The sequence below is a fragment of the Chelon labrosus genome (genome assembly GCF_963514085.1).
Source record: "Chelon labrosus genome assembly, chromosome: 4".
Classification (NCBI taxonomy): Eukaryota; Metazoa; Chordata; class Actinopteri; order Mugiliformes; family Mugilidae; genus Chelon; species Chelon labrosus.
Window position 1 is genome coordinate 16,760,060 of NC_140340.1, and position 22,994 is coordinate 16,783,053.

Here is a 22,994-nt window from a genome sequence, read left to right on the forward strand (position 1 = left end):
GGGCCTATACAGTCTGAAAATAACCTGTGCATGTGTTGGCCAAATATATTGCTTGACAAGTTGTAGTTGTAATACAGAAACTGACCACTTTGGGGTACAATCGCATCAATCACTAACTCCATCGCCTCCCGTGGGTCTTCTTATCCACCTTTGAATACCTGTTGAAATAACCCATGATGGCTAAGCGGAAACTGATTGATATCTCAGGGCTTATAACTGCAGCTCATACATTAAAATATGCAACCACAGTCTTGCTACGGCGGCAAAACTGAAAGAGGCTAGATGCCATGCATGCATGCACTCATCCTTTCAGCGACGGAGGAGGGACTCGCCTCACTTCCTCATTTCCAGTCTTCATCTCAGGGCGGCAGCCAAGAAGCGCCAAGTTAGCCGGTGACACCGACAAAACACAGGAAGTTAGGCTGCGTGAGTTTCAAAATAAAGAAAATAATATTATGCGTCAACCGTGTCCAGATGTTTAGTTTGATTGTTAAAAGTAGCTCATGTCTATTTGCAAGTATAACACTGCATTTTGCCCATAAAAAAGGCGAAGATAAAAATGACGACCAAGAAAAGATTTGACAAAATTAATATCACCATACCTCTAAGTTAGCCAGGTGCTGATTATTACATTCATTATTTATATTAAATAAACTTTCGTGAAGTTGTTCGTCACGTTTTTGTTAAGTAAGTGCGAGCTGGAAACAACTGCCGCAAATCAAACGTTGACCGTTAAGAATCTTATTTTGAAACTACACCGGAAGTGTGGTTCCTCCTCTGCTCGCCCTCACACTGGTGCGGTAAAGTTGAGCGTGGTAAGTCATCATACAAGTGGCACCGGGGCAGGAGAGACGAGGTTTTAAAAAATAAATTTGATAGCTCATTTCTTTCACACAAGGAGCTAACTCCTCCATATCACCCGGGGACGGGACCGCCGTGAAACATGGCTGCTCTTTCAGCCTGGTTCTGGAACGAACGGTTTTGGCTGCCGCACAACGTAACCTGGGCGGATCTGGCGGACCCAGCGCCCGGGGTGGAGTATCCCAAAGCCGGACACTTGTTGACTGCCTTGCCGCTGGCTTTGGGAATTTTCGTCGTCAGAATATTCTTCGAAAGGTTCGTATTTGCCGCTCACATCGGGAGGGTCTTCTTGTTAGTGACGGGATATTCCCCCCCTAAAAAAAGAAGTTACTTTCAACGTCACGTTTTCTGATGATGGTTTACCTAACTGTAGGAGGACCGGTATCTTTTAACTGGGATAAATCGGGGATTCTCAAACGTTTCATAAATCAAACACCACTATTTTCTTATTGGATGTCGCTCTACTACAAAACTATCTCTAGCTGTACTCATTTTCCTAATTTTTTCAAATACATATATTCTCGTAATGGGCATTATATCCTCCTCCAGGAGGCTAACAACAACGAAACTAATGCTAACGTTGCTGTCACACTTGTAATTAAAAGTCATGACAGGGATGATCAGGGAACTAAAGGACTTTAGTCATCAGCGTTGACTAATCACCTCATACTTGACTTTCACTGATTCATAACTTTCAGGAAGTGCCGCCTCTCTCCTGACATCCACATGTTATGACCGGTATCTGTGTATCCATCCGGTCCTCTTGCAAGGTTAATTTGTGCTTTTTGTTCAGGCAACATAATTGGAGAAGGCATCACACACACACACCCTGGTTTGGCACACGTTTGGATGCTTGCTAGCCAGCTGCATGAAGGCCTTGCACTACAACTAAAAGCAGAGATGTCCTGGAGGCAGTTTCCCATGTCAAACCGCAGTAATGAGTTTTTGTTTGACTGCATAGTTCAGATGTTGTGAGGCAATCTCGGGACTTCTTCCTCAAATAAAGATAAGGCGAGTTCAAGCTCACTGCCATAATGCTGATAAGAAGGAAATCTACGGTATTCAAAGCTGCTCAGAGCAGGTTCAGAGTCGCTGCCATCGATGGGTCAGTCTGCAAGTTTCGTTGTGTCATTCAGCCAGGAAATCTGGCCATGGGGATGATAAAGATCAACAAATCTCGACAACGTCTCAGACGTAACAGAAAAAAGCGGCACTTACACATTTCCCCATCTGACTTGCACTTGGACTGATTGCGTCCACTGACACTCAGAGTTACAACAGGAAAACCACATTCACTGACTGAAACTGTGACTGCAATACTGAATCAGTACTGAATGACTGAACACGTGTTTTCAAGATACTTGATTCAAAGTTTCAGTACGGTATCTGACACGTCGAGAGACATTTCTTTTTTCTCTTTTTTCTTTTTTTTTCTTCTTACCAGTCTCTAAATCTTGAGATACCTGTAGTGGAGTAATCTATACTGCACTTTGCTTCAGTAAGTTAATGGGTGTGGCATGCAGGAAATGTAGAGGTTTTTATTTTAATATTACTTTTGCTTTTGCGTCAGTGTCAGGAAGTACCTTAAGTTGTAAAATATGTATAGCTCTAGAATGAAGCACACAGAGTTTCATAGGTTTGTGACATTTAGGGTATTTTGTCAAACCTTAATGCCGCTGGCTCTGTAGTCGGGCATGATGCCAGCGTAGTATTCGCTAAATGAATAGACCGTTGTCAGTAATGTGACACGCCTCTCTCTTTCATCTTGGCAAGGTATATCTCTGCTGTCACTGACCGTCTGTAAGACCAGAAGACAAATGTTGTCACTGACCTGTCTTCTCGTTTTAGTCGACTACACGGCTATAAACTCTTATTAAATCAACGTTCATGCTGCAATAAACGAGGCCAGTAATCAGTCTTAGCCTTTTAACGTTGTGTTACCTTTAATCAGTTGGCTTCTTCTCTTTTTTTTTTTTTTTTCCTGCCCAAAGCAAAAAAATAATTTTAAGAATTAAAGTTACAGGAACTCTCCCTGGAGTAAGAAGTTCCTCCAGTTTGTGTTTCCACAGTAGGGACCAAGCCCCAGGAGGATTAAGCAAATGAATCCGCTGACATATCAACCGCACGATTCCCTTTCAATGGCATCCTCTGCAAAAATGGTTAAGTTCCCATGTGGTTGAAAGTCACAACTCATAGTAATGTGACAACAAATAGAACATATGTCAAAACCCACACCCCTTTTGTTACACATAATATGGTTTATAGAAGTACACAGGCAGCATTGTAGGGAAGACAAACTGATTTGTGTGGTATAAACTAATTTCTGTAAAGTCTTCTTTGCTACTCAGGGAGGGTTCTTGACTTGACCTCCACAGCGATAACCATGAGCGTTATCTTATACACGGTCCAGGGGCTGTAAATAAGAAGCAATCAGATATCAGAGGTGTTGAAGGAGAGTTGCTGGGGTGTCTGATAAGATGCACCTGAAGCTGATCCTTGTGTCTCAGGTGCCAAAGCATTCAGACAGTCTCTCTTCGGGGACACTGACCTCCAGGAGATGCTGCTCTGACGCAAGGTTACGTCATCAGAGAGCGTTTTACTCTCTGTTGCTGCTCGACACTCCTGCGGGCGGAGCGGCTCATTCATTTATTTATCACAGGAAAAGCATCACACCACAGCTTGAGTTCCTGCTCCTCTTTCTGCAGAACTTAAACACAGGCTGTGCTCTTTGGCACTCACACACAGTACGCCTAATAACACACACACGCACACACACAGGAGGGTCACATGGTCGCTGGTTAGGTTTAGGTTGAGCATTAACGGGTGTGTTTTCTCAAACACTTGGTGTGTTGCCATAGAAAACAGTTACAGGTGCAAATTGAAGCACAAGTGAAATACTTTGTTGGTACAAAAGATGGAGCTCCAGTTGGTCAATAATTGAGACAGACACAGATTTAGAACTGAATATATTTATGTATGTATATGTACTGTATAATATATTTTTTACACTTAAATTTTACATTTTCAATGAACAGTAATGAACATGTGTCTTTTGGGGCCCATCAGGATTTACCTAGATATTTGTGAAGGTTCTCAGTCATCCGGGTCCGCAGGTATATCTAAAACAAAGCTAAAAACAAAGGCAAAGGGGACTTAAGTTTTCTTGAAGATGTTTCACCGCTAATCCAAGTGACTCCTTCAGTTCTTAACTAAAGAAATGCAGTGGTGAAACGTCTTCAAGAAAATTCTAACAAGTAAGGAAGCTTTTTGTTTTAGATTTGTTCTGTATGTTTTTGTCCAGGCAGTCATTCAGCCCCATCCATTTATTACAATATAATGCTTGAACTGACTTTTGCTCTTTAGCTGACAGATACATGTTCACCTTCTCCCAACTAGAGCTGTGAGGATGTGATTATAATGTGACAAAAAAACACACAAAGAATTTATTTGATCATCAACTTATAATGTTTTGTCGTAGGTCTCAGTCCTTTGACCCGTTACAGCAACAGTGCTCACAGTTCATATCCGTTTTACTTCAATCAGCCTTTCTATTTAAATTGAAGCTGACACATTAAGTTGAACTTTAACTTCCTTCAGCAGTTTCTTATTTAGAGTTATCTTCTTTCTGCGTTATCTTGACTTTCTCTTCAACTACGGTTTCGGTGTTTCAAACATACATGTTCTCCAGAAAATCTGGCCTTTCTGCTTATTATTATAGTAGATGTTTTATCAGACAGCTCAGGTAACATACTCTGGAGATGAGATAATAAAGTACTTGTCAGTCAGCAGTCAAGAAGAAGAGATATGACAGTAAAATATGTGGTCCGCTTCTCTTAATGTAACTTACATTTCATCATCCTGTGTTGCGTTCTGTAAAAGCATTTGTCTTTGTCCTTAAAAAGGCTGCATTTTTGCACCCAAGCTTCAAGTTCAGGATTCCTCTTTTACCTGCTGGCAGTTCCTCTCTCCGACTCAGCCCAACCAGCCCCCCCTCTTCTCGGCTAGTCCATTCTTGTTTGATCACAATCACCGCTCTGCTGCTGGCAGCGACTTTGTAGATGGGAGCAGCCCATTTGTGTGTGCGAGCCCTCGTAAGCCGTGTCATGAGTTGCGCAGTGGTGAGACTACAAACTGGGATGTGAATGAGATTATAATTAGCCAGACTTAGCCTTACACAGTCTGTTGTGGCCCGTTTTTGACCATTTCCTCATATGCTGCCAGGTATTCTGTCTTCTTCAGGAAGTGATTGTAGACACTAAAAACAAAACGCTGACGTCATGCATTAAACACCCTCCTTGTTCAGGGTGTCTGTGTCCTGCCCATGTAACTGTCATGTTTGTTTCAAAACATGCGGCGTTAAGTCAAATGAAGTCCGCAATTACATCCAGTGCTGTGCTGTGAATAGAGGCGAGCCTTCGCCTTAGCCCAGGGCCACCGGACTGGGAAGTTTTCCAGTCTCAAGGCTGCCTGTAGCCTGATGCTCTTCACTTCACAGTCGTCAGAGCTACTAGTGTACACAGACCACACCAGGCCTGTCTCTTGGTAACAGGCTTTGTGTATGTTGGAGTGGTCAGTGTCTTGACAAGGAACAGGCACGTTATGACATTTTTCCCCTGACGTCTGCTGATCAGCACTGCAGGTTTAACCTTGCAGGGGCTATTTGTCAATTCATCTTGCTGTTTGCCATGAATTTTAAAAACCCGCGCTCACAAGAAAATCTAGATTGTTTGCTGTATCTGTGTCACCTCGGTTCTTCTTTTAGGTTAACTGTGTTTCTGGGTAACCGCTAAACAGAGAGCCAAACCACGGACCCAGTTCAGGGTGAACCAGTCTTACCCACTTCTGCGCCTTTGAGCTTTTAGCCGATCAGAGTGCCAAATGTTGACCACTGGCGCTGCTCATTAAAAGTGTCATACGCTCAAAGTGCGTGTAATGAAATGTGAATTGCCCTGAGTAATGTTTAACAACAATGTGCCACTCAAAAACTGATCTATCCAGTCTAAACTCTGTGCATAAACATGCTTTTTGTTGTTCGTTTGCACCTCAGTGCCACAGTGTCATCAGCCCACTGTGGTTTTGTCCTTCTGCACTTTTAGTGTCATGAAAATTATTCAGTGTGAAGTGAAACCACTCTTCAAACGTCACAACATTTAAAATTACTTTGCTTAAGGACATTGTTTTAGGTATATTTAAGTGTATAATCATAGACATTCATGTGCCAGCTACTTTGATCTGCACACTTGCCATTGCTCTGTGTGTCATTTCAGGACAAGGGGAACAAAAAGCTTTGAGGTAAATCTGGTTCTTACAGGGAAGGAGACAAAAAAAAAAAACAACAAGGAGGACAGGAAGATTATGTGGTTTCATTTCAGACAAAAGCCATTGATTTTCATTTTGTGTTTTTTTTTCTCCTTGCTCTTCTCGTAATGCTACACAATGGCTATAGTGAGCTGCAGATTCCTATAACCAGGAAAATACAGATGGAAAGACAATAGAGGTTTCAACCTATAGAGCATTTTGCTCTGCTTCAGCCCAGGTTTAGTATTGCTGAGTCAGTACTATATGTGAGATTTAGCTTCTAATTATTAGCTAGCTAATAATGGAATATCCTTGCGCTGGAATAAAATCCCGGGTTTTAACGCTGTAGCTTTGCATTAGGCAAATGATGAGGAAGTAAGTTCGACGAGTGTAATGTCAAGTGACAAATGTACATTACAACGACTGACAGGAGAAGTAAATAACATTGACCGTCTTGTGACAGTACAATGTTCTGCTGGGAAACTTTTGGACCTGGAATTTTTGTGGATGTTACGTAGACATGTACCACCCACCTAGACCAGAAAAAACGGTTTAGGAACAACTCAAAAAACATGAAGAACAGCACAAGGTGTTGACCTGGCCTCCAAATTCACTAGATCCCAAACTGATCCCAAAGTATCTGTGGGATGCACTGGAACAAGTCTGATCCACAGAGGCCCCATACCCTCAACCCATAGGACCCAAAGCCCCCACTAACAGCAGACACCACAGGACACCCTCAGAAGGTCCATATCCATTCTCTGATGACTCACAACTGTTTTGGAGGCACAAGGGAGACCTACACAATATTAGGCAGGTGGTCATAATGTTATGCCTGATCAGTGTAAGTACACACAAAAGCGAGGACACCTGCTTGACAACTGATCTCCTACAACCACATACCCTATTAGGAACCTGCTTCCTGTGGTCCCAAGAACAAGGTTGAAGCTTGCAGCTGCAGCCTCTAAACTCTGGGTCAAGTTGCTGCTGCATGTTCGGCTGGCCTAGACACCACATGCTTTTAAATACATGTTAATTCTTTGTCATTTATTTCAGTTTTGAACTTGCTTTTTTTGTGTGTTTTAAATAAGTGTTGTTGTTTTTTATTGCGTCCTCTTCCGTGTGTCGACTGTGTTTTTAAATGTATTTTGCAACTCTGCTTGTACAGCGTTTGTGTTCTGTGTGCTTTATAAACAGAAATGACTTGACTTGAACTGACGAACAGAATAGCCACACACATTAAGGCAGTTAATTGGTTTCAAAACCACTTACAGAAGTCTCAGATGATATTAAAATATCTGAATAAGCTTATACAGTAATAAACAGAAAGGTGCAGCATAAACATTTTCCCTGTTGCTGCTTTCCTGGGCCTGCAGCTGTCAAATAGTTGTTCTTTAATAATGATATTATGATCACACCTCTTCCATCAGTAACATTCAGTCTTTTCTAAACACTAGATATTAATGACTGCATTCAGCAGGGACCAGAGCAGGGACCAGAGGCACTGTTTGCCAACTGACTGAATAATAAGCTTAGGAAACAACAATGACTTATGTCAGAGAAATCGAGGAAAGTGTTGTGGTTTGTCTGTTTTCTTTTTTTTTGTTTTTTTTTTCAGTGCTCACTGTTTATTTGGGGAAAATTGTGTTTATAAATCTACAAGACCTCCAGACCTTTAGAAACTTTAAACGCTTGTTAGACACTGCTGCATCACCTCAGTATCTCTCTCTCCTAAAGATTTGATGTAAACTTGAAAATCAAAGCGTATGACATGTGGGTTACAACTGATGAGCTTTTTACTTGTATTTATTTGTGAGAATTACAAGTTAGTCTTCCTGAAAACGTTTTATTATAGAGTCCTGATCCAGAAATTGGTTGCAAAACTGACTTCATAGACATTAAATTATAGTAATGCACGTTTTCATTTCATATATTTATTTTTATTTTTCAGCTGCCACGCTATATTCTGAGATACAAGATCAAATAGTTTGACGTTCCCTCAATAGTGTAACTTTATTCAGAGCAAATGCATGCTCATTAACAAGAGTTTAGTAGATTTGATATATATATTATCTTGTTTTATAAATCTCTTTCTTTATTATTGCGCTGTGACTGGGCCTCATGTTATTGAATGATAAGACTGATTTCACATTAATAGGACCAGACCTGAACTAGAAGTGACAGCTTACGAAATTACTGTGTCAAGATACCTACGACTATACTGTGTGTGAAGTGAGCTTTAGTGGAGTTTCACATTGTTGTATTCCCCCATGTTAGAGAAGAAGGTCACAAGCATATTTTGGTGTCATTTTTAGCCCCCGTGCTGAGAGTGTGTTGATTTTCTATTTTAATGAAAATGACAAACAAATAATTATAGACACAATACCTATTAAGCCTAGACAGAATACATACAATCTGTTAACATGTGACGCTTATAAGTCATTTTTGTACCTTTTAATTCACAGCACAGTTTCAGTGTTTCCTAATTTAAGTCAGATAAACATTCATGGTAAACTCCATTCCCTGCTGAAAGTGGCAGCCGAGTCATAATGCAGAACAGATCTGCAGGCAGGGGTCGTACGGGGTCATAGCGTTCCCAGAAGGATGAAGACATCCCTGACACACACGTGGGATATAGCTAACTGTTAGCCATCTAGGCTAATTCAGCACATTAATCTCACTCCCTGTCTCTGGAAACACGTGACACACAATAGAGACAGACTATTGGCGTAGAGAGAGGAGGAAAAACTGTAAATTACATCTGAAAATAACCAAATCTACCCTGAGTCTGAAGGTGACCCCAACTCAAACTTTGTCCTGATAGGGTCCTTTGTCCTGATGCACTGATGCACAACTGTCAGCTAACAGGTGCTACTGTAGTCTACTGTGTTGTAGTAGAACCTGTAGCTCTTGCACTGATTTGGGATGTTATCTACAGCTCTACTTTACAGTAAGCACACTCTAATCTCATACCAGTGTCAAAAGTTGAGACATTTGACACATCATGACTCATCTGGGAACGCACAAAGGAGTCCTGGTTGCCGATGCTATCTGATCTCTGATTGAAATATTTTATTTATTTTTAAACAGGCCAAACTGGCAGTGTGTGTTTCTCTTAAAGAGCTAGTGTTTTAAAACCACAGAGTGACCCTCCATCTCTGTCACCTCTGTCACAGATTTATTGCCAGTACCTGTGCCCGAAGTCTCCACATTCAGACAGGTGTGGGAAGAAGAGCTCAGCCCAATGCGGTGCTGGAGAAAGTGTTTACATCCATCACAAAGGTTTGGACGTCTTCTTTCTCCTTTAGAGAATCATTTATGTAACGGCAACGGTTGATATTATGCTTTTCACTGTTCAGATTATCTGACAACAAAGTGAGACGTGTCAGACCTTTCAGAAAAATCCTAGTTTCCCAGTTTTCATCACAACTTTGAAGACTGCCTTGAACATTATTTACAAGTCAGCAACTTGAAATTGTGAAAACATAGTGATTACTCTTTATTTAATTAAGCCAATCTATTATTATTATTACTGCTTGGGCTACATTTTTGCATCAACGTTTGTCGTCAAGACTTCAACTAATGATTATTTTGTTCCTGATAGTGCTTTTGCCTTTAAAGTAAAAAAAGAATGGATATCATTTTCCATGGTGATAAATGGTCTACACTTATGATACGATAGTGGTAGTACTCAAAAGTGCTTTTCAAAGTTTGTCATGTTTTTTCAATCTGCTATCTGGAGCACTGTTTTGCCCAGGGACACTTCAGCATGTGGATGGGTTCAAAGAAAACCACAACTTGTCAGATTTGAGAAGCTCCAGATATGAAATCTAAAAGGCATGATGCTTATATTTAGATTTAAAAGAATGCATACTGATATTAGACATGTTTAATCAACTACAGCAGCGTCAGTGACATTTTAAAACAATGTGATCAAGTGAATGAATGACCAAAGTGCAGTACAGAGTAGTCAAAGCATGCAAACTGACCCAGAGTTTGGGGGCTGCAGCTGAGAAAGCACGCATCTCTTCAGCCTCTTCAGTTAGCAGACCTCAGTGACCTGAATGGGATGTGTGGTTGTATCAGATCAGAGAGACATAAAAATGACAGGAAAGCAGGGGAGAGAATATTAGATATTTGTGTCATCTTTAAATAAAACACTGTTACTCTGCCTTTAAGGGTATATTTTTAATTTATATATGTGTGTAATATATATGTAATTGGTTAAATCTTCTCCTTTAACATTATGAAATGCCAAATGGAAATTGTTTCATAATGTTCACTGTATAATCTATGAGGCAAATACAACATGCGTGTCATGAAATCAGATGCAGGTGCAGAAACATTTCACAAATTTGCATTTTGTGTTTCGCTATCTATAATTAACTTGTGGTCATATAGAAACAATGTGGCTTATATAAGATTTTGGGGTCTGAATGAATGCATAAGTAATATGCATAAATGCATAAGAGATGTCTTTCTCATACATTGTTGTCCTGGGCAACAAGGTCAAAATTTACATGGATTTAGTGGGTTGGATTGAAATTCCAGTGAAGGAAGTGAAGTTGGGAACAACTGTGTGAGACCAAGCCCATTGCACATTTCCGACCTGTTAGTAACATCAGCAGAAAATGTCTCCCACTCCACGGAGATTCAGGCCCAAACTATGAATTATTAGCTAAACTATATTAATGCATGGACCTGATACTATCTATATATTAACAACTTATTTATTCCTTCTTCCTTAACTTATTCCAATCTAAGCGGTTTGCTGTTTCTTCTCTCTTGTGACAGAATCCAGACTCTCGCCACCTAGATGGCCTCTCCAAGCAGCTGGACTGGGAGGTGCGAAAGGTCCAGCGTTGGTTCAGACACCGCAGGAACCAAGATAAACCCAGCACACACACTAAGTTCTGCGAAAGCATGTAGGTCAACTCACATTGTGTCCACCTTGAACCTCTCTGCAGGCTTGAGCACACAGACGTTTCTCTCTGGGGGTGATATATGATACTTCTATCTTTGTGAGAACTGCATTGAGATTTAAGGCCATGGCAAGCCAAGCTGGCGGTCGGCCTTCTACCTGTGTCGTGCCGTCGATTCGACGGCACGACACAGGTAGAAGGTCGATTTGCAATTCCTTATGTTGAAGCGACGGCAGAGCGGCAGTCAGAGAGATTGTTCTGATTGACTGCTCATTGACTGTTCAGCTTAGCAAACCAGTGTACGAGAGGAGAAACGGAAGTGAACAGTTGAGTGAAGTTCAAAAGGCACACTGAACTGTTGTTTGATCTGAACATTAAAATACACAATACAATACATAATAGTTTCAGCACGATCATTCAGACTGAATAAAAAGCTACAGTTTATAGGTCTTCCTAGCTTCCTAGCCTCCCAGCTAATAGTAGACATGCCCTTTTGAATGATAAATACAGACTCCTGCCTCCTGCTGGTAAGCAGAGTTATTTCCTATCACGCAGGGGCAGAACATACACTATGAGCCAGTTGGCTTTAGTCTTTAGTGTTGTGTTTAAGTGCATCTTTTTGGTCCAGACACAGACCACGCCACAGTTGGCCTTTATTTAAGGTAGTTCTTTAACATCGGTACCTGGTTCTTCCGGGTTCTTGTTATGACTTAAATTTACACTGGTTAAGTTAGAGTCTAAAGTGGCGCATATGTCCTAGTGGTTAAGTGGCTATCGTACACGTTTGGTTTTTAATGTGTTTTTCTGTGCAGTCAGTCATGATTTCCTCTCTTTTACCTTTAGGTGGCGATTTACATTTTATTTGGGTATATTTATTTATGGAATCCGGTTCCTGTGGCAGGTGAGCACACCCACAGATGAAGCCTGGAGACAGTGTTAAACTGCTTTTATTATTTTATCATTTAATTTAATCATGTATTGCCAGTGCTGATAGCAATAGCAATAGCAATCAGCTAATGTGAATTGTCTTTACTTGTTCTTAGAGCCCTTGGTTGTTGGATACGCGACATTGCTGGTATGGTTACCCCTATCAGGTATGATGCTACTCTCATCTGTGTGTCCATTAGTGTGTAGTAGAGCATAAGCTTATTATTTTAATTGCATGCTGCACGGGTAACCATGTGCAGAATAGTTGACTCTTTTCCTCTGACAACAAACGCTCAAATAGATGGCGTATAGTGAGACATCAGAAAACAGTGTCAGTGTCTGTTTGTGTTTTACTTCACTGCCTGTCCCTGAATATATCATAATATGTCATCAAAAGCAGTTAATAATGCAGATTTCTGTAACAACCCACACATGCAAAGAAATCAAACCTTAATCAAAAATGGAATGACACATGGAAAAACTATTGAACACACTTACTTAAATGCATTTAATACTTTGTACAAGAGCCTTTGTTGGTAATAATCGCTTCAAGGCGCTTCCTGTATGGAGAAACTAGTTGTATGCATTGCTCAGGTGTGACTTTGGCCCATTCTTCCACACAAACAGTCTTCAAATCTTGAAGGTTCCTTGGGCCTCTTCTATAAACTCTGATCTTTAGTTCTTTCCATAGATTTTCTATTGGATTCAAGTCAGGTGATTGGCTGGGCCATTCTAGCAGCTTTAAGTGAGAGATTCCATGGCTGTGTGTTTTGGATCATTGTCTTGCTGAAATGTCCACCCTCGTTTCATCTTCATCATCCTGGTAGACGGCAGCAGATTTTTTTTTATCAAGAATGTCTCTGTACATTTTTCCATTCAGCTTTCCTAGAATTATATGTTTGTTTAAGTTTGCCAGTGCCGTATGCTGAAAAACAGCCCCACACCATGACGTCCAAACGTTACTGTTGCTATGGTGTTTTTGGGGTGATGTGCAGTACCATTTGACCTCCAAACATGGTGTGTATTATGGCATCCAAAGACTTCAAATTTGTTCTCAATCTGACAAGACTATATTCTCCCAGTATTTCACAGGCTTGTCTAAATGCTGTACAGCAAACTTTAAACGAGCTGCAACATGTTTTTTCCTCCAGCAAAGGAGTCTTGAGTGGTGAGCATGAATACAGGCCATGGCTGTTGAGTGCATTAATTATTGTTTTCTTTGAAACAATTGTACCCGCTAATTCCAGGTCTTTCTGAAGCTCCCTACAAGTGGTCCTTGGCTCTTGGACAACTCTTCTGATAATTCTTTTAACTCCTCTGTCAGAAATCTTGCGAGGAGCACCTGGTCGTGGCAGGTTTATGGTGAAATGACGTTGTTTCCACTTCCGGATTATGGCCCCAGCAGTGCTCCCTGGAACATTCACAAGTTTAGAAATCCTTCTGAAACCAGTGCCATCAGTATGTTTTGCAGCAGTAAGGTTGCGAAGGTGTTGAGAGAGCTCTTCGGTTTTACCCGTCATTAGATGTTTCTTGTGTGACACCATGGCAATGAGACACCTTTTTATTGGCCGGCTATATATAGACCAGCTGATATTAATGTGCACTGACAAGGGGCAGGACTGCTTTCTAATTACTGATAGATTTCAGCTAGTGTCTTGGCTTTCCGTGCCCTTTTGCATCTCTATTTCTTCATGTGTTCAATACTTTTTCCCTGTGTCATTCCATTTTTTGACATGTAACTTAATTTATGGACGTCTAAGGTCTGATTTCTTGTTGTTACCGACATCTGGAGAAAATTTCATGTTAGAGATATATTTACTGAGAAAAATGGTGACATGTTCAATACTTATTTTACCCGCTGTAATCTTCAGTTTTGAATGGGTGGCTGGAAAATAAAACACTTAAGAGACATGTTCTTCATTCACTTTTTAAATGGGTGTAATCTGGCAGCGTCGAATCATTGTGGATAAGTGGTTAACAAGCAATTTTGGTTGTTTTTTTCATTTCGTTTTGAAAACTCACATTTCCCTCCCTGAATTTTATTTTTGTAAAAATAAAAAAAGTACTGTTGTTAACAGTCCTGCAAGAAATCTCAGCTTCATGAAGATTATGGTGTTCAGCATTTGATTAAAATAAACAATCCCATTGTAGTCAGTGAGCTTGGCTAAAAAACAGAAAGACTTTGAGTTACCATCCTTCTTTCACTGTTTTAACATTATAAAAAACCATGGAGGGGGATTTAGTGCACGACTGTTGTATTACCATGCTTTTGTTTTTACTTTTGTACCTAATGAACTGGCAAGTCATTGTATATTTATAAGAATTTACTGTCACCTTCATCTATCACAATGTTTAGGACATCCCTGATTGTTAGTATGTTTTTTTTGTTTTTTTTTAGAGTGATTGTGTAAATTGAAACTGGACACATCGTCAGTCATGACACAATTTACTGGAAAGCACATCTTTTCACGCACAATTGCTTAAGCAAACTTGACATCGTGATTCACTGGGTCACGATATGTGTTCAGAGGATAATCATCTGTGACTCTTATCAAGCACAGTTTGCCTAAAAGCATTAATAACATTGTAAAATGAATAAAGGTCTTATTTGAAGCGACTCACTGATGCCCTCTCTGTCTCTGCAGGTCATGACTCCGGGTCTTTATTACTACTATGTGACAGAACTGGCCTTCTACTGGTCACTCATGTTCTCCCAGTTCACCGACATTAAGAGGAAGGTGAGAGCGACACTGGTTCGGTTACTGTTACGTTAGATGGCACTAGACACTGCACGGAGGCCACTCCCTCTTAAACATTGGTCAATACTTCTATTGTTCCTTATTTGACTGAGAATGTGTGGAGGAGTGCGCATGCCCTGCAGAGTTATTCACGCACATAAGTCAGGATGTGTAAACCTGACTTTTAGTTTGCTCACAACTCTTACAGTTGCTTTATTTTCAGAAGGTCACATGTTTTTCTGTGGGAGGGGGCGGGGTTCAGCTTGTTGCTGTTCTGTGTGTGAGGGCTTTGTATTTTCAGCACGAGGGCACCCACTGTCATGTGACTGCAGGATGGAGCACGCATGAGTCTATTAGAATTTCAGAAATTCCTGAGAATGCCAGTGCATTAGAGCTGGAGTTAGCTGCAGCTGCAGACGCTTTGCTTTTAACAGTGCTGGATTGTAGTGCTTGTTTTAATTCGTCTGCACAGCCTGGTTTAATTTTCAGGTTCATTTAATTTATTGTTGGCGATGATATAATGTTCATATGAGGGCAGGCACGGCTCCTGTGCAGCTCAGAAGCCGAAGGCCCTTTGTTATGTAGGAAATTCCTTATTGTCACCCTTTGCTCTACCTTTGCTTCAAATCACAAAGGTAGCGCGTAAATAATTAACAGCTATTACCAAACAAGAAAGAGACACACAAGCATGATATGGTGATTTTGACAGCTGCATTACTCAACAGAGGAGGATTGCCAGGTTGTAAGGCCTGTCTGAAAGATAAAGAGAGACACTGCTCTTTGTTGAAGCTGGAATTATTTATGTAATATCCCACAGCCAAGAGGCATTAACATGGACTGTTGTAAATAAACATCGTGCCTTATGTTAATGGAATTTAGTATTTCTTCATGTTCTGGACGTCTCTGTTCAAGCTCTGCAGTCTGCTGCCGTCAGTCCAGATGACTCGACTGTCTGATGCACATGCCTTCTCTTTGAGCCTCTATCTTAAGTGTTTGTTTGAGGCTGTTAATCTTTCACCTGTATCTTCCATCTCTGTCCCCAGTCTAGTTGATGGCACACCCAAGTCTGTTATGGCTTACGATTAGATGAAATGGACCACTGTTTTAGCTCCACTCTCGCACGTTTTCTACATTTTTTCTACAGCTCCATAAAATTAATCATGAAATGGGTGCTAGAGGCATAAACACAGCACTTAATATTTGATCGAGCACCTGATCCCGTTTGACACGGTGCCTGTAGTTAAAGGTGATATACTCAAACAAATGACACGTTAAATTTACACGCCGGTTGCGTATTTGTTGGCACGGCTCACACTAACGCTGATCAGCTTATTTTGAAAACCACTTCTTCCACTGTCTCCTCTTTTCCACCTCTGCTTAATTAAAGCACATATTCCCCAGTGCTGCTGCTGCTGCTGCTGCTGCTGCTGCTGCTTGCAATTTGTTCCAGTCTGTTTTTAGATGCCGTATATTATTGTTTGTATACTTCTATGCTGTATTTATTTTATCTATTTGCATTAGTCTTTAGGTTTGTCTCTTGTTGTATGTCAATTCCCATTATGGTGGATATTATATTGAAATGACTGGACCAATAATTATGTAGGCGAGGGCAAAAAAACAAACATATGACTCAAATGACACTTTGAATTTGAATGTTCACATTGGTCCTGTGCCTCACGGATTTAAAGTGACTAAGTGTCAAACGTGCACAGGATGAGACAGCGTCCGACTTACTCACCACTCCATCCCACCAGTCCTCACGGATGTGAAGACCTATCTCCTCCTCCCATGCAGCACTAATCTTTAAGTTGGAGTGATCAGTATACGGTCATATAGTGCACAAGTAGCTTGACAAGACTCAGTTTGTGTGTGTCTGAGCTAAATGCTAATGTTAACCTACTTACATGCTCAGAATCACACTGCAGACATCAGTTTCACTGTCGTCGTTTAATTTGTTAGCATTCTAACCTTTTCTAATTGACACTGGTGACAGGGTACAGCTGAGGCTAATGGGATCATCGTTAGATATGTAGTCAGATAAAAGTATTGATCTGTTTAAAATGCCAAGCTCACAATGACTCTAGATGAAGATTAGGGATCACCAGAGTGATTGTGGCTGAACCTGATGGGGACATTAATGTGTGTACTCCATGGCTGTTGAGATATTTCTGTCAGGAAGTGGTGGACAGCCACAGAGACAGGAGAGCGTTCTGTGAACATCTTCAGTACTCTAACCCTCCCTCCCCCCCCCTTTTTTTTTTTTTTATCTCAGGACTTTCTCATCATGTTCATTCATCACCTGGCTACAGTCGGCCTGATCAGCTTTTCTTACGTCAACAACATGGCGCGGGTGGGGAGCCTCGTGCTGTGCGTTCACGATGCCTCTGACTTCCTGCTAGAGGTGAGTTGGACGCCATCACCATTGAGTGACAGATTTGATGCCCTGGATTTTACAGTTTTTATGCAAATAACTACAAAGTAACAGATGCTTCATTTCATTTTGCTCGTGGCCACAAACTGAAGCATACTGTAATATTTTACATGTAGGTTGATATTTATATTTTTTTTGCTATTTTAACATCCATTCAAACTATAACTGACTCTCATTGTGGGCAGCTGCAGCTTTCATACTCAGTAGTTACCTTTTAGGTTTGGTATTGTTCAGCAGCCTTTTTATCCAGCTTCCTAAACAGTGGAGAGGAATCGGGATTGTTGTTTTCACTTCCACTTGATTGTAATCAAAACTGATTAGAAATAAACAGGCATGCAAACTCCTCACCTTTCGGCGAAATTCGCCGTTTTCAATCCAAATTGGGTGACTTATGTGATTCGTGCAAATCCGAGGAGAAAATATTTGGGGGGGGGGGGGGGGGGGGGGGGGGTAGCCTACTCGTTGACTTTTATTTTAATATATTTTAATAATATAATAATATAATGTTCTATATACCGTAAATCCTCTAATATTGGCCTGTATTCCATTAGCGGCCGGGTCTCCAACATTTGCCGGTCTCGCTGTCAGCGGAGGTAAATAAAGGCCGGTCATCTCGGCGGGTCAGGGTTTCGGCGGCACGGTGTGGGAGGATCCCCTCAGCGGGACCTCTCCCCGGCGTCGGCCGGCCCCCGCCGGGCGCATTTCCTCCGTGGCGGTGCGCCGCGACCGGCTCTGGGTCGACCTGGAAGTGCTCGGGGCGAAGGTGGCTCGTCGGCTCCGGCCGCGAGCTTTACAGCGACCCCCCGCATCTCACTTGGGGTCCCTGGGGTCGTGGAATCAGTGCTCACTGCGCCCTCTCTCCGTGCGGGGAGGGACGGGTCCCACTCGCTCCCGGCGCGACTGCCGACCGGCAGCGGACTCACTGTCCTCAGTGCGCTCCGACCGCGTCGCGCCGCTCATTTGTTGTTAATGTTCTGTATGCATACCATGTTATGGTAACGGTACGTTTTCAATAAATGAACCTAGTATTTTATAGGTTCAAATAGACACAAAATCTTGTTTTTATTCATTCTACTCGTAGTTCGTTTTGCTCAAATAGAAATTAAGGCCTGCCTCTAATTCTGGCCTCCTTCCAATAAAGGCCTGGACCGCGATGTGCTTGAGTAAAATAAAGGCCCGGCAGTGAAATATGCCCTTCAGGCCCGAGGAAAAACAGCCATTGAGCTGTTCAGGCTCAATGGCTCAAAATTTTTTTTTTTGGTAAAAATTAGTGAATTTGTAGTCTGTTGTCTTTGTAAATCTCTGTTTACCAAGGGGGGGGGGGGTGTTCGTGGCCATTTCCCTCTTCACACTCTTCTCACCTTTTTGACCCCTGACCAGTTTGCATGCCTGAATAAAGCTTGCAGGTTTAACACGGTTGATGTGGGGAACTAAAAAAAAGTTCAGCTTCACAAAACTTGCATCACATTTTTACTTCTGTTGTTTCTTTGTTTTTTTTTTCCAACAGGCAGCCAAGCTTGCCAACTACGCCAAGTACCAGCGGTTGTGTGACTTCCTCTTCATTGTGTTTAGTTTAGCATTCTTTATCACACGACTCGTTATATATCCAATATGGTGAGTACTCTGTGACACCTGCAGCATCAAAATGAATATTATAACTACTGTGTCTCTTGCTTGCAGCAGATGTAAAAGCTACTACAAAAGATCATGCTTGACCTGCTCAGTTCGATCTGATCATATAAAATGTTCCCTGATTGACCCCCTCCCTAGACATCCCTAAGCTGGTCTGCATTGCAGATGAAATTCCTTTGCTTTTTATATTTAATCAGAAATAATGTTTGAGCTGTAGCTTTAACATTGGCTGAGCTCAAGTTAGAAAGTGTGTGCACCTTTAATCTGTGAAGAACTGTGTGCGTAGAAAACATCCTAATCACAATCAAAAAAATAACTGGAATTTGACAGACTGCTTATTGTGTTGCTGTAATTGGTATCACGGGTCAGAAGCCTGCACTGCAGTCCCTAAATCTATGACATGAGAATGAAAACCACCGCTCTGTTTCAACTGCCAACAGTTTGTACATCAGATGGGAATTTCCAGGACACCCACAGCGCCTGACTCACAGATTCTTCATATTTTAAAATGTCCATATCACTGGGATATGAGCTGACATGTAGGCACAGGGAGCCGTTTAGACGACAAGTGTTCCCCGACAGAGACCAGGATGTTGCAGCTCTGCCTCCGCAGAGACAGACAATAGGAAACGTATCATTGACAAAAGTAACCTGAGCAGCTATATTCAGTGTCTTGGTGTGGATGAGTGATAAAGCTAGTGTTGCCGCTGCTGCTCCCTGGACTGAAATCCATACCTGTGTCTGGGGAGGTCATTTCGTTGACAACCTGCTGTCACTCAGGTGGATTTAAAAAGGAAGACGTGACCTCATCAACCACTCACCTGACATTATAGACCCATGACACTCTGTTTGGTTGCCATTGGCTTCCAGATGGGAATTACAGCATGCGCTGTTATGAGGGGCCTCATTAGACGAATATGATTTAACTACAGCTTGACTACTGGTCCCTCCCACTGGGATAAATTATTTTTTTGTGAAATGAGAGTGTAAAAGTAAATTTTAAAGTTTCTTGTCTTGTTTTTTATAGGGTCCTGAACTCTACCATGTTTGAGAGCTGGGACATAGTCGGGCCGTTCCCGTCCTGGTGGCTCTTCAACATCTTACTGCTGGTCCTCCAAGTGCTGCATATCATCTGGTCCTACCTCATTGCCCGCATAGCCATCAAAGCCATGCTGCGAGGCAAGGTGGGTTCCTGGTAGGAGGGTTAATGACAAGAAAAAAATCTTGTTGAAATGTCCTAAATGTGACCATCTCCTTGTTTAGAAATGAAATATATTTGTGACGTTGAGCTTTGGAAATGTTACAGGTACTTTTAAGAATGAGAACTGTTCCCTGACAGAGGAGTGAACTGAAAAATCGGTCGATCAGTCGTTAAAGAAAATCGCTGTTAGTTTTAGACCTGAGCTTGGGAGGAGTTTTACATCCTATATATCTAACCACTAATATAATAATAATTATCATCTTTTCACACAGTTCAAGCACCCGTCAGTTTCACTATATTTGAAACAAACTGGTATTAAAAAGGTTTCCATGTTTAATTTCATGAGGTTTTAACTTTATTGGTATAGATTTATTCATAACTTTTTTCTTAAACAAAGATGAACGAGAACGTCTCTAATGTATTGATCACAAAATGTTTAGTTTATTTTTTTAACAAATCTGAATTTTGACGGGTCATAGATATCTCCAGAGAAAATATAGTTCCTGTCAGGCATCTGTCTAGGATCAGACAGTGTACAACGTAACTCCACAGCTATTCTTGGTGATGCATTTGCTGCTTCTTCACTTTTTTCCCCTTGCCTGTCCCTGACTTGTCTCCTTCTCTCTGCAGATCGTTTCCTCTCCCTCTGGAATGAGAGAGGGAGATCCTGTCTTTCTGTCTATCTTTGTCCACTGAGCCCTCCTCCGCTGCTCTCGCTTCCCTCCGTCTGCTCTGTCTGCTTGACAACTTTACCCTCTCTGTTTTTTTTTTTTTTTGCTGTAAGTTTGAGTTTTTCCCCCTCTGCTGTCAGTCCCTTCACAAATCTTAATTTTATACATGCCCTGTCCGTTTCTGTTGGGAATCAGTTTAGCTGCAGTGGATTCAGTTAGACAGCCGTATCAGCAGTAGATCAGCACTTCGCTCAGCCTCACTCACAAAGTCAGCAGGAGGAGGAGAGTAGTAAATGATGAGTAATGTGGTAATGGCTTTATGTATGTGGAGTATGTCTCAACTGTTCCTCATTAGTCAGGAGCTGAAATTGCCCCATACCACCACCCTGTGGCAAAATAAGAGAATATGAACCATCCCCACATTAGTCTTCATCATCAGTCATCTGTATCTATTCAAAGTGATCGCACAACCCCCTAACTATTGAGTGACATCTTCATTTGACCTCCAAGGGTAAAACCACAGATCTGACTTAATAATAAATACAGAAACTGCTTAAGAAGGGATCTCATTAGATAAAAATCCAATTTGCTGCTTTAATTAAAATGTCAGATTTCATAGATATCCAAAATGGTCAATCTGTTGATAGGAGTCTGTCTTTACGGTAAAGGTCTTACTGTAAAGGTCTTATTGATGTTTCCTCTCACCTGTGGTCTAGGTGTGCAACGATGTCCGCAGCGATATCGAGAGCAGCTCAGGAGATGAGTGTGAAACACATACAGACAACCTAAAGAAACCTCCTCACAGCACCAAGGGAGAAAACGGCACCAATGGCCACTGTGCTGCTGCCAGACCACGAGCGCAAAACCACAGCAGCTGGTGACACGGAGCCGTGAGCCCCCTCCAGTTCGTCTTAACAACTTTCCTCTAATGTGCAAGGCTCCCTCCCACACTCACATTCACACACACTGATTACACCGACAGTGAGTGCGCACAGATCCATGCGCTGGTGCACTGATGGTGGATGCGCAAACACTGACGTCGGCTGTTTACGCAACTCCAGTGGTGACATTTAAAAGCTGAAACGATATGGAAATCGAGTTGAAGCGAGTGATTTGCATAGTCTTATTTTTAAAATGTTGGGATTTATGTTGTGCTGAGCAGGGCTGCAGATGTTGGTTTTAATGTTCTCTCCCAGTTTTATTGGTCAGATGAACTTGATCATTTTAAAGGGTTAATTCTCACTGGTTCTCACAGGGAACGCGTCACGACAGGTGTCGTTATAGCTGTGGTTGTATCAGCTTTTAAAAGCCCGACACCTCCACTGTAAATGCTCAACCCTGGTCTCTACCTTAGCGATTTATTGTGAATTTACCCTTTAAGCCCTTTGTTTGGCTACTTTGTGACTCATTTGTTTTACTGTTTTTTTACTACTTCTTCTGAGACCAAATGTTTAAAAAATTGTTTGTCGTCACTGCCTATAGAGAATCCAGGTATGAGGACCACACTTAAAGTCATGTTCTCACTTGAGTGCCTTGTAAAAATGTATTTCCAAATATATTCTGTTGTTGAAAGATGACTTCCTTATTGAAGTACTGTGTAGAAATGCTATATTACACTGTGTGGTTTGAAGGCATTTAATATAATACAAAACAAACAATTTGAGCCATCTTCATTCCTAAAACGGTGCAGCTCTGCATGGGTTAGACGCAGGCCTCTGATTTAAATAATATGTTCTCAGTTAATTTGCTTGGTTTTACAAACAAGACCTCATCCTTGTGAAGGCCACTCAACAAACTACACAAGCATCCTCGGAAGAATAAACATATTCATGATGTAGCCACGGACCGAGATGAGAAGGAATGACAAATGTCCACATCTGTGCAAAAAGGAGAGCACACATCCCGTGCTGTCAGTCTTTGATGACTTCAGCATCCTGGTTCTCCGCTGCCAGCTTCAGCTGCTTTTGCCTCTCCACGTAGCGGTATGCTCGCATCGCACACAAGTAGCCTCCATACATCGTCAGCACCATCATCGAGGCAGAAAAAGCCCGATAGCCAATGTCGGCCAACCGTTTTCCTGACACCATGATGAGGATCCTAAAGGAACCAGGAACAGGAAGTCACAGCATTAACTGTAAATTTCACCATAACATTATTGCAGTATGAAACAATATCCACATTTTAAGTACTTACATTAATACTATGTCATCTACAGCCTTTTAATGTTAATTAATTTATCTGCCAGATGAATTATTATTTATGTCATACAGATAAAAACTATCCAGGAAGTGTTGCAGTAGTTGTAGGACAGTA

The 22,994-nt window shown here is 41.5% G+C and overlaps 1 protein-coding gene across 1 annotated transcript; it reads left to right on the top strand.

The window, feature by feature from the left end:
- The first annotated feature begins 821 nt into the window (after nt 1-821).
- cers5 (ceramide synthase 5) lies at nt 822-22,583 on the top strand. Its single transcript, XM_084543093.1, has 10 exons — nt 822-1,116; nt 9,336-9,441; nt 10,954-11,084; nt 11,925-11,982; nt 12,125-12,175; nt 14,654-14,746; nt 17,019-17,147; nt 18,685-18,791; nt 19,837-19,993; nt 21,398-22,583. Exons 1-10 carry the CDS (start codon nt 944-946, stop codon nt 21,560-21,562), a joined length of 1,170 nt encoding a protein of 389 aa, XP_084399219.1. The 5' UTR covers nt 822-943; the 3' UTR covers nt 21,563-22,583.
- Nucleotides 22,584-22,994: the final 411 nt, after the last annotated feature.

Coding starts and splice junctions, on each gene's coding strand:
- cers5 (XM_084543093.1), top strand. CDS start 944: ATGGCTGCTCTTTCAGCCTGGTTCTGGAACGAACGGTTTTGGCTGCCG. Junction 11,085..11,924: donor ACTAAGTTCTGCGAAAGCAT/GTAGGTCAACTC, acceptor TTTTACCTTTAG/GTGGCGATTTACATTTTATT. Junction 17,148..18,684: donor CCTCTGACTTCCTGCTAGAG/GTGAGTTGGACG, acceptor TTTTTCCAACAG/GCAGCCAAGCTTGCCAACTA.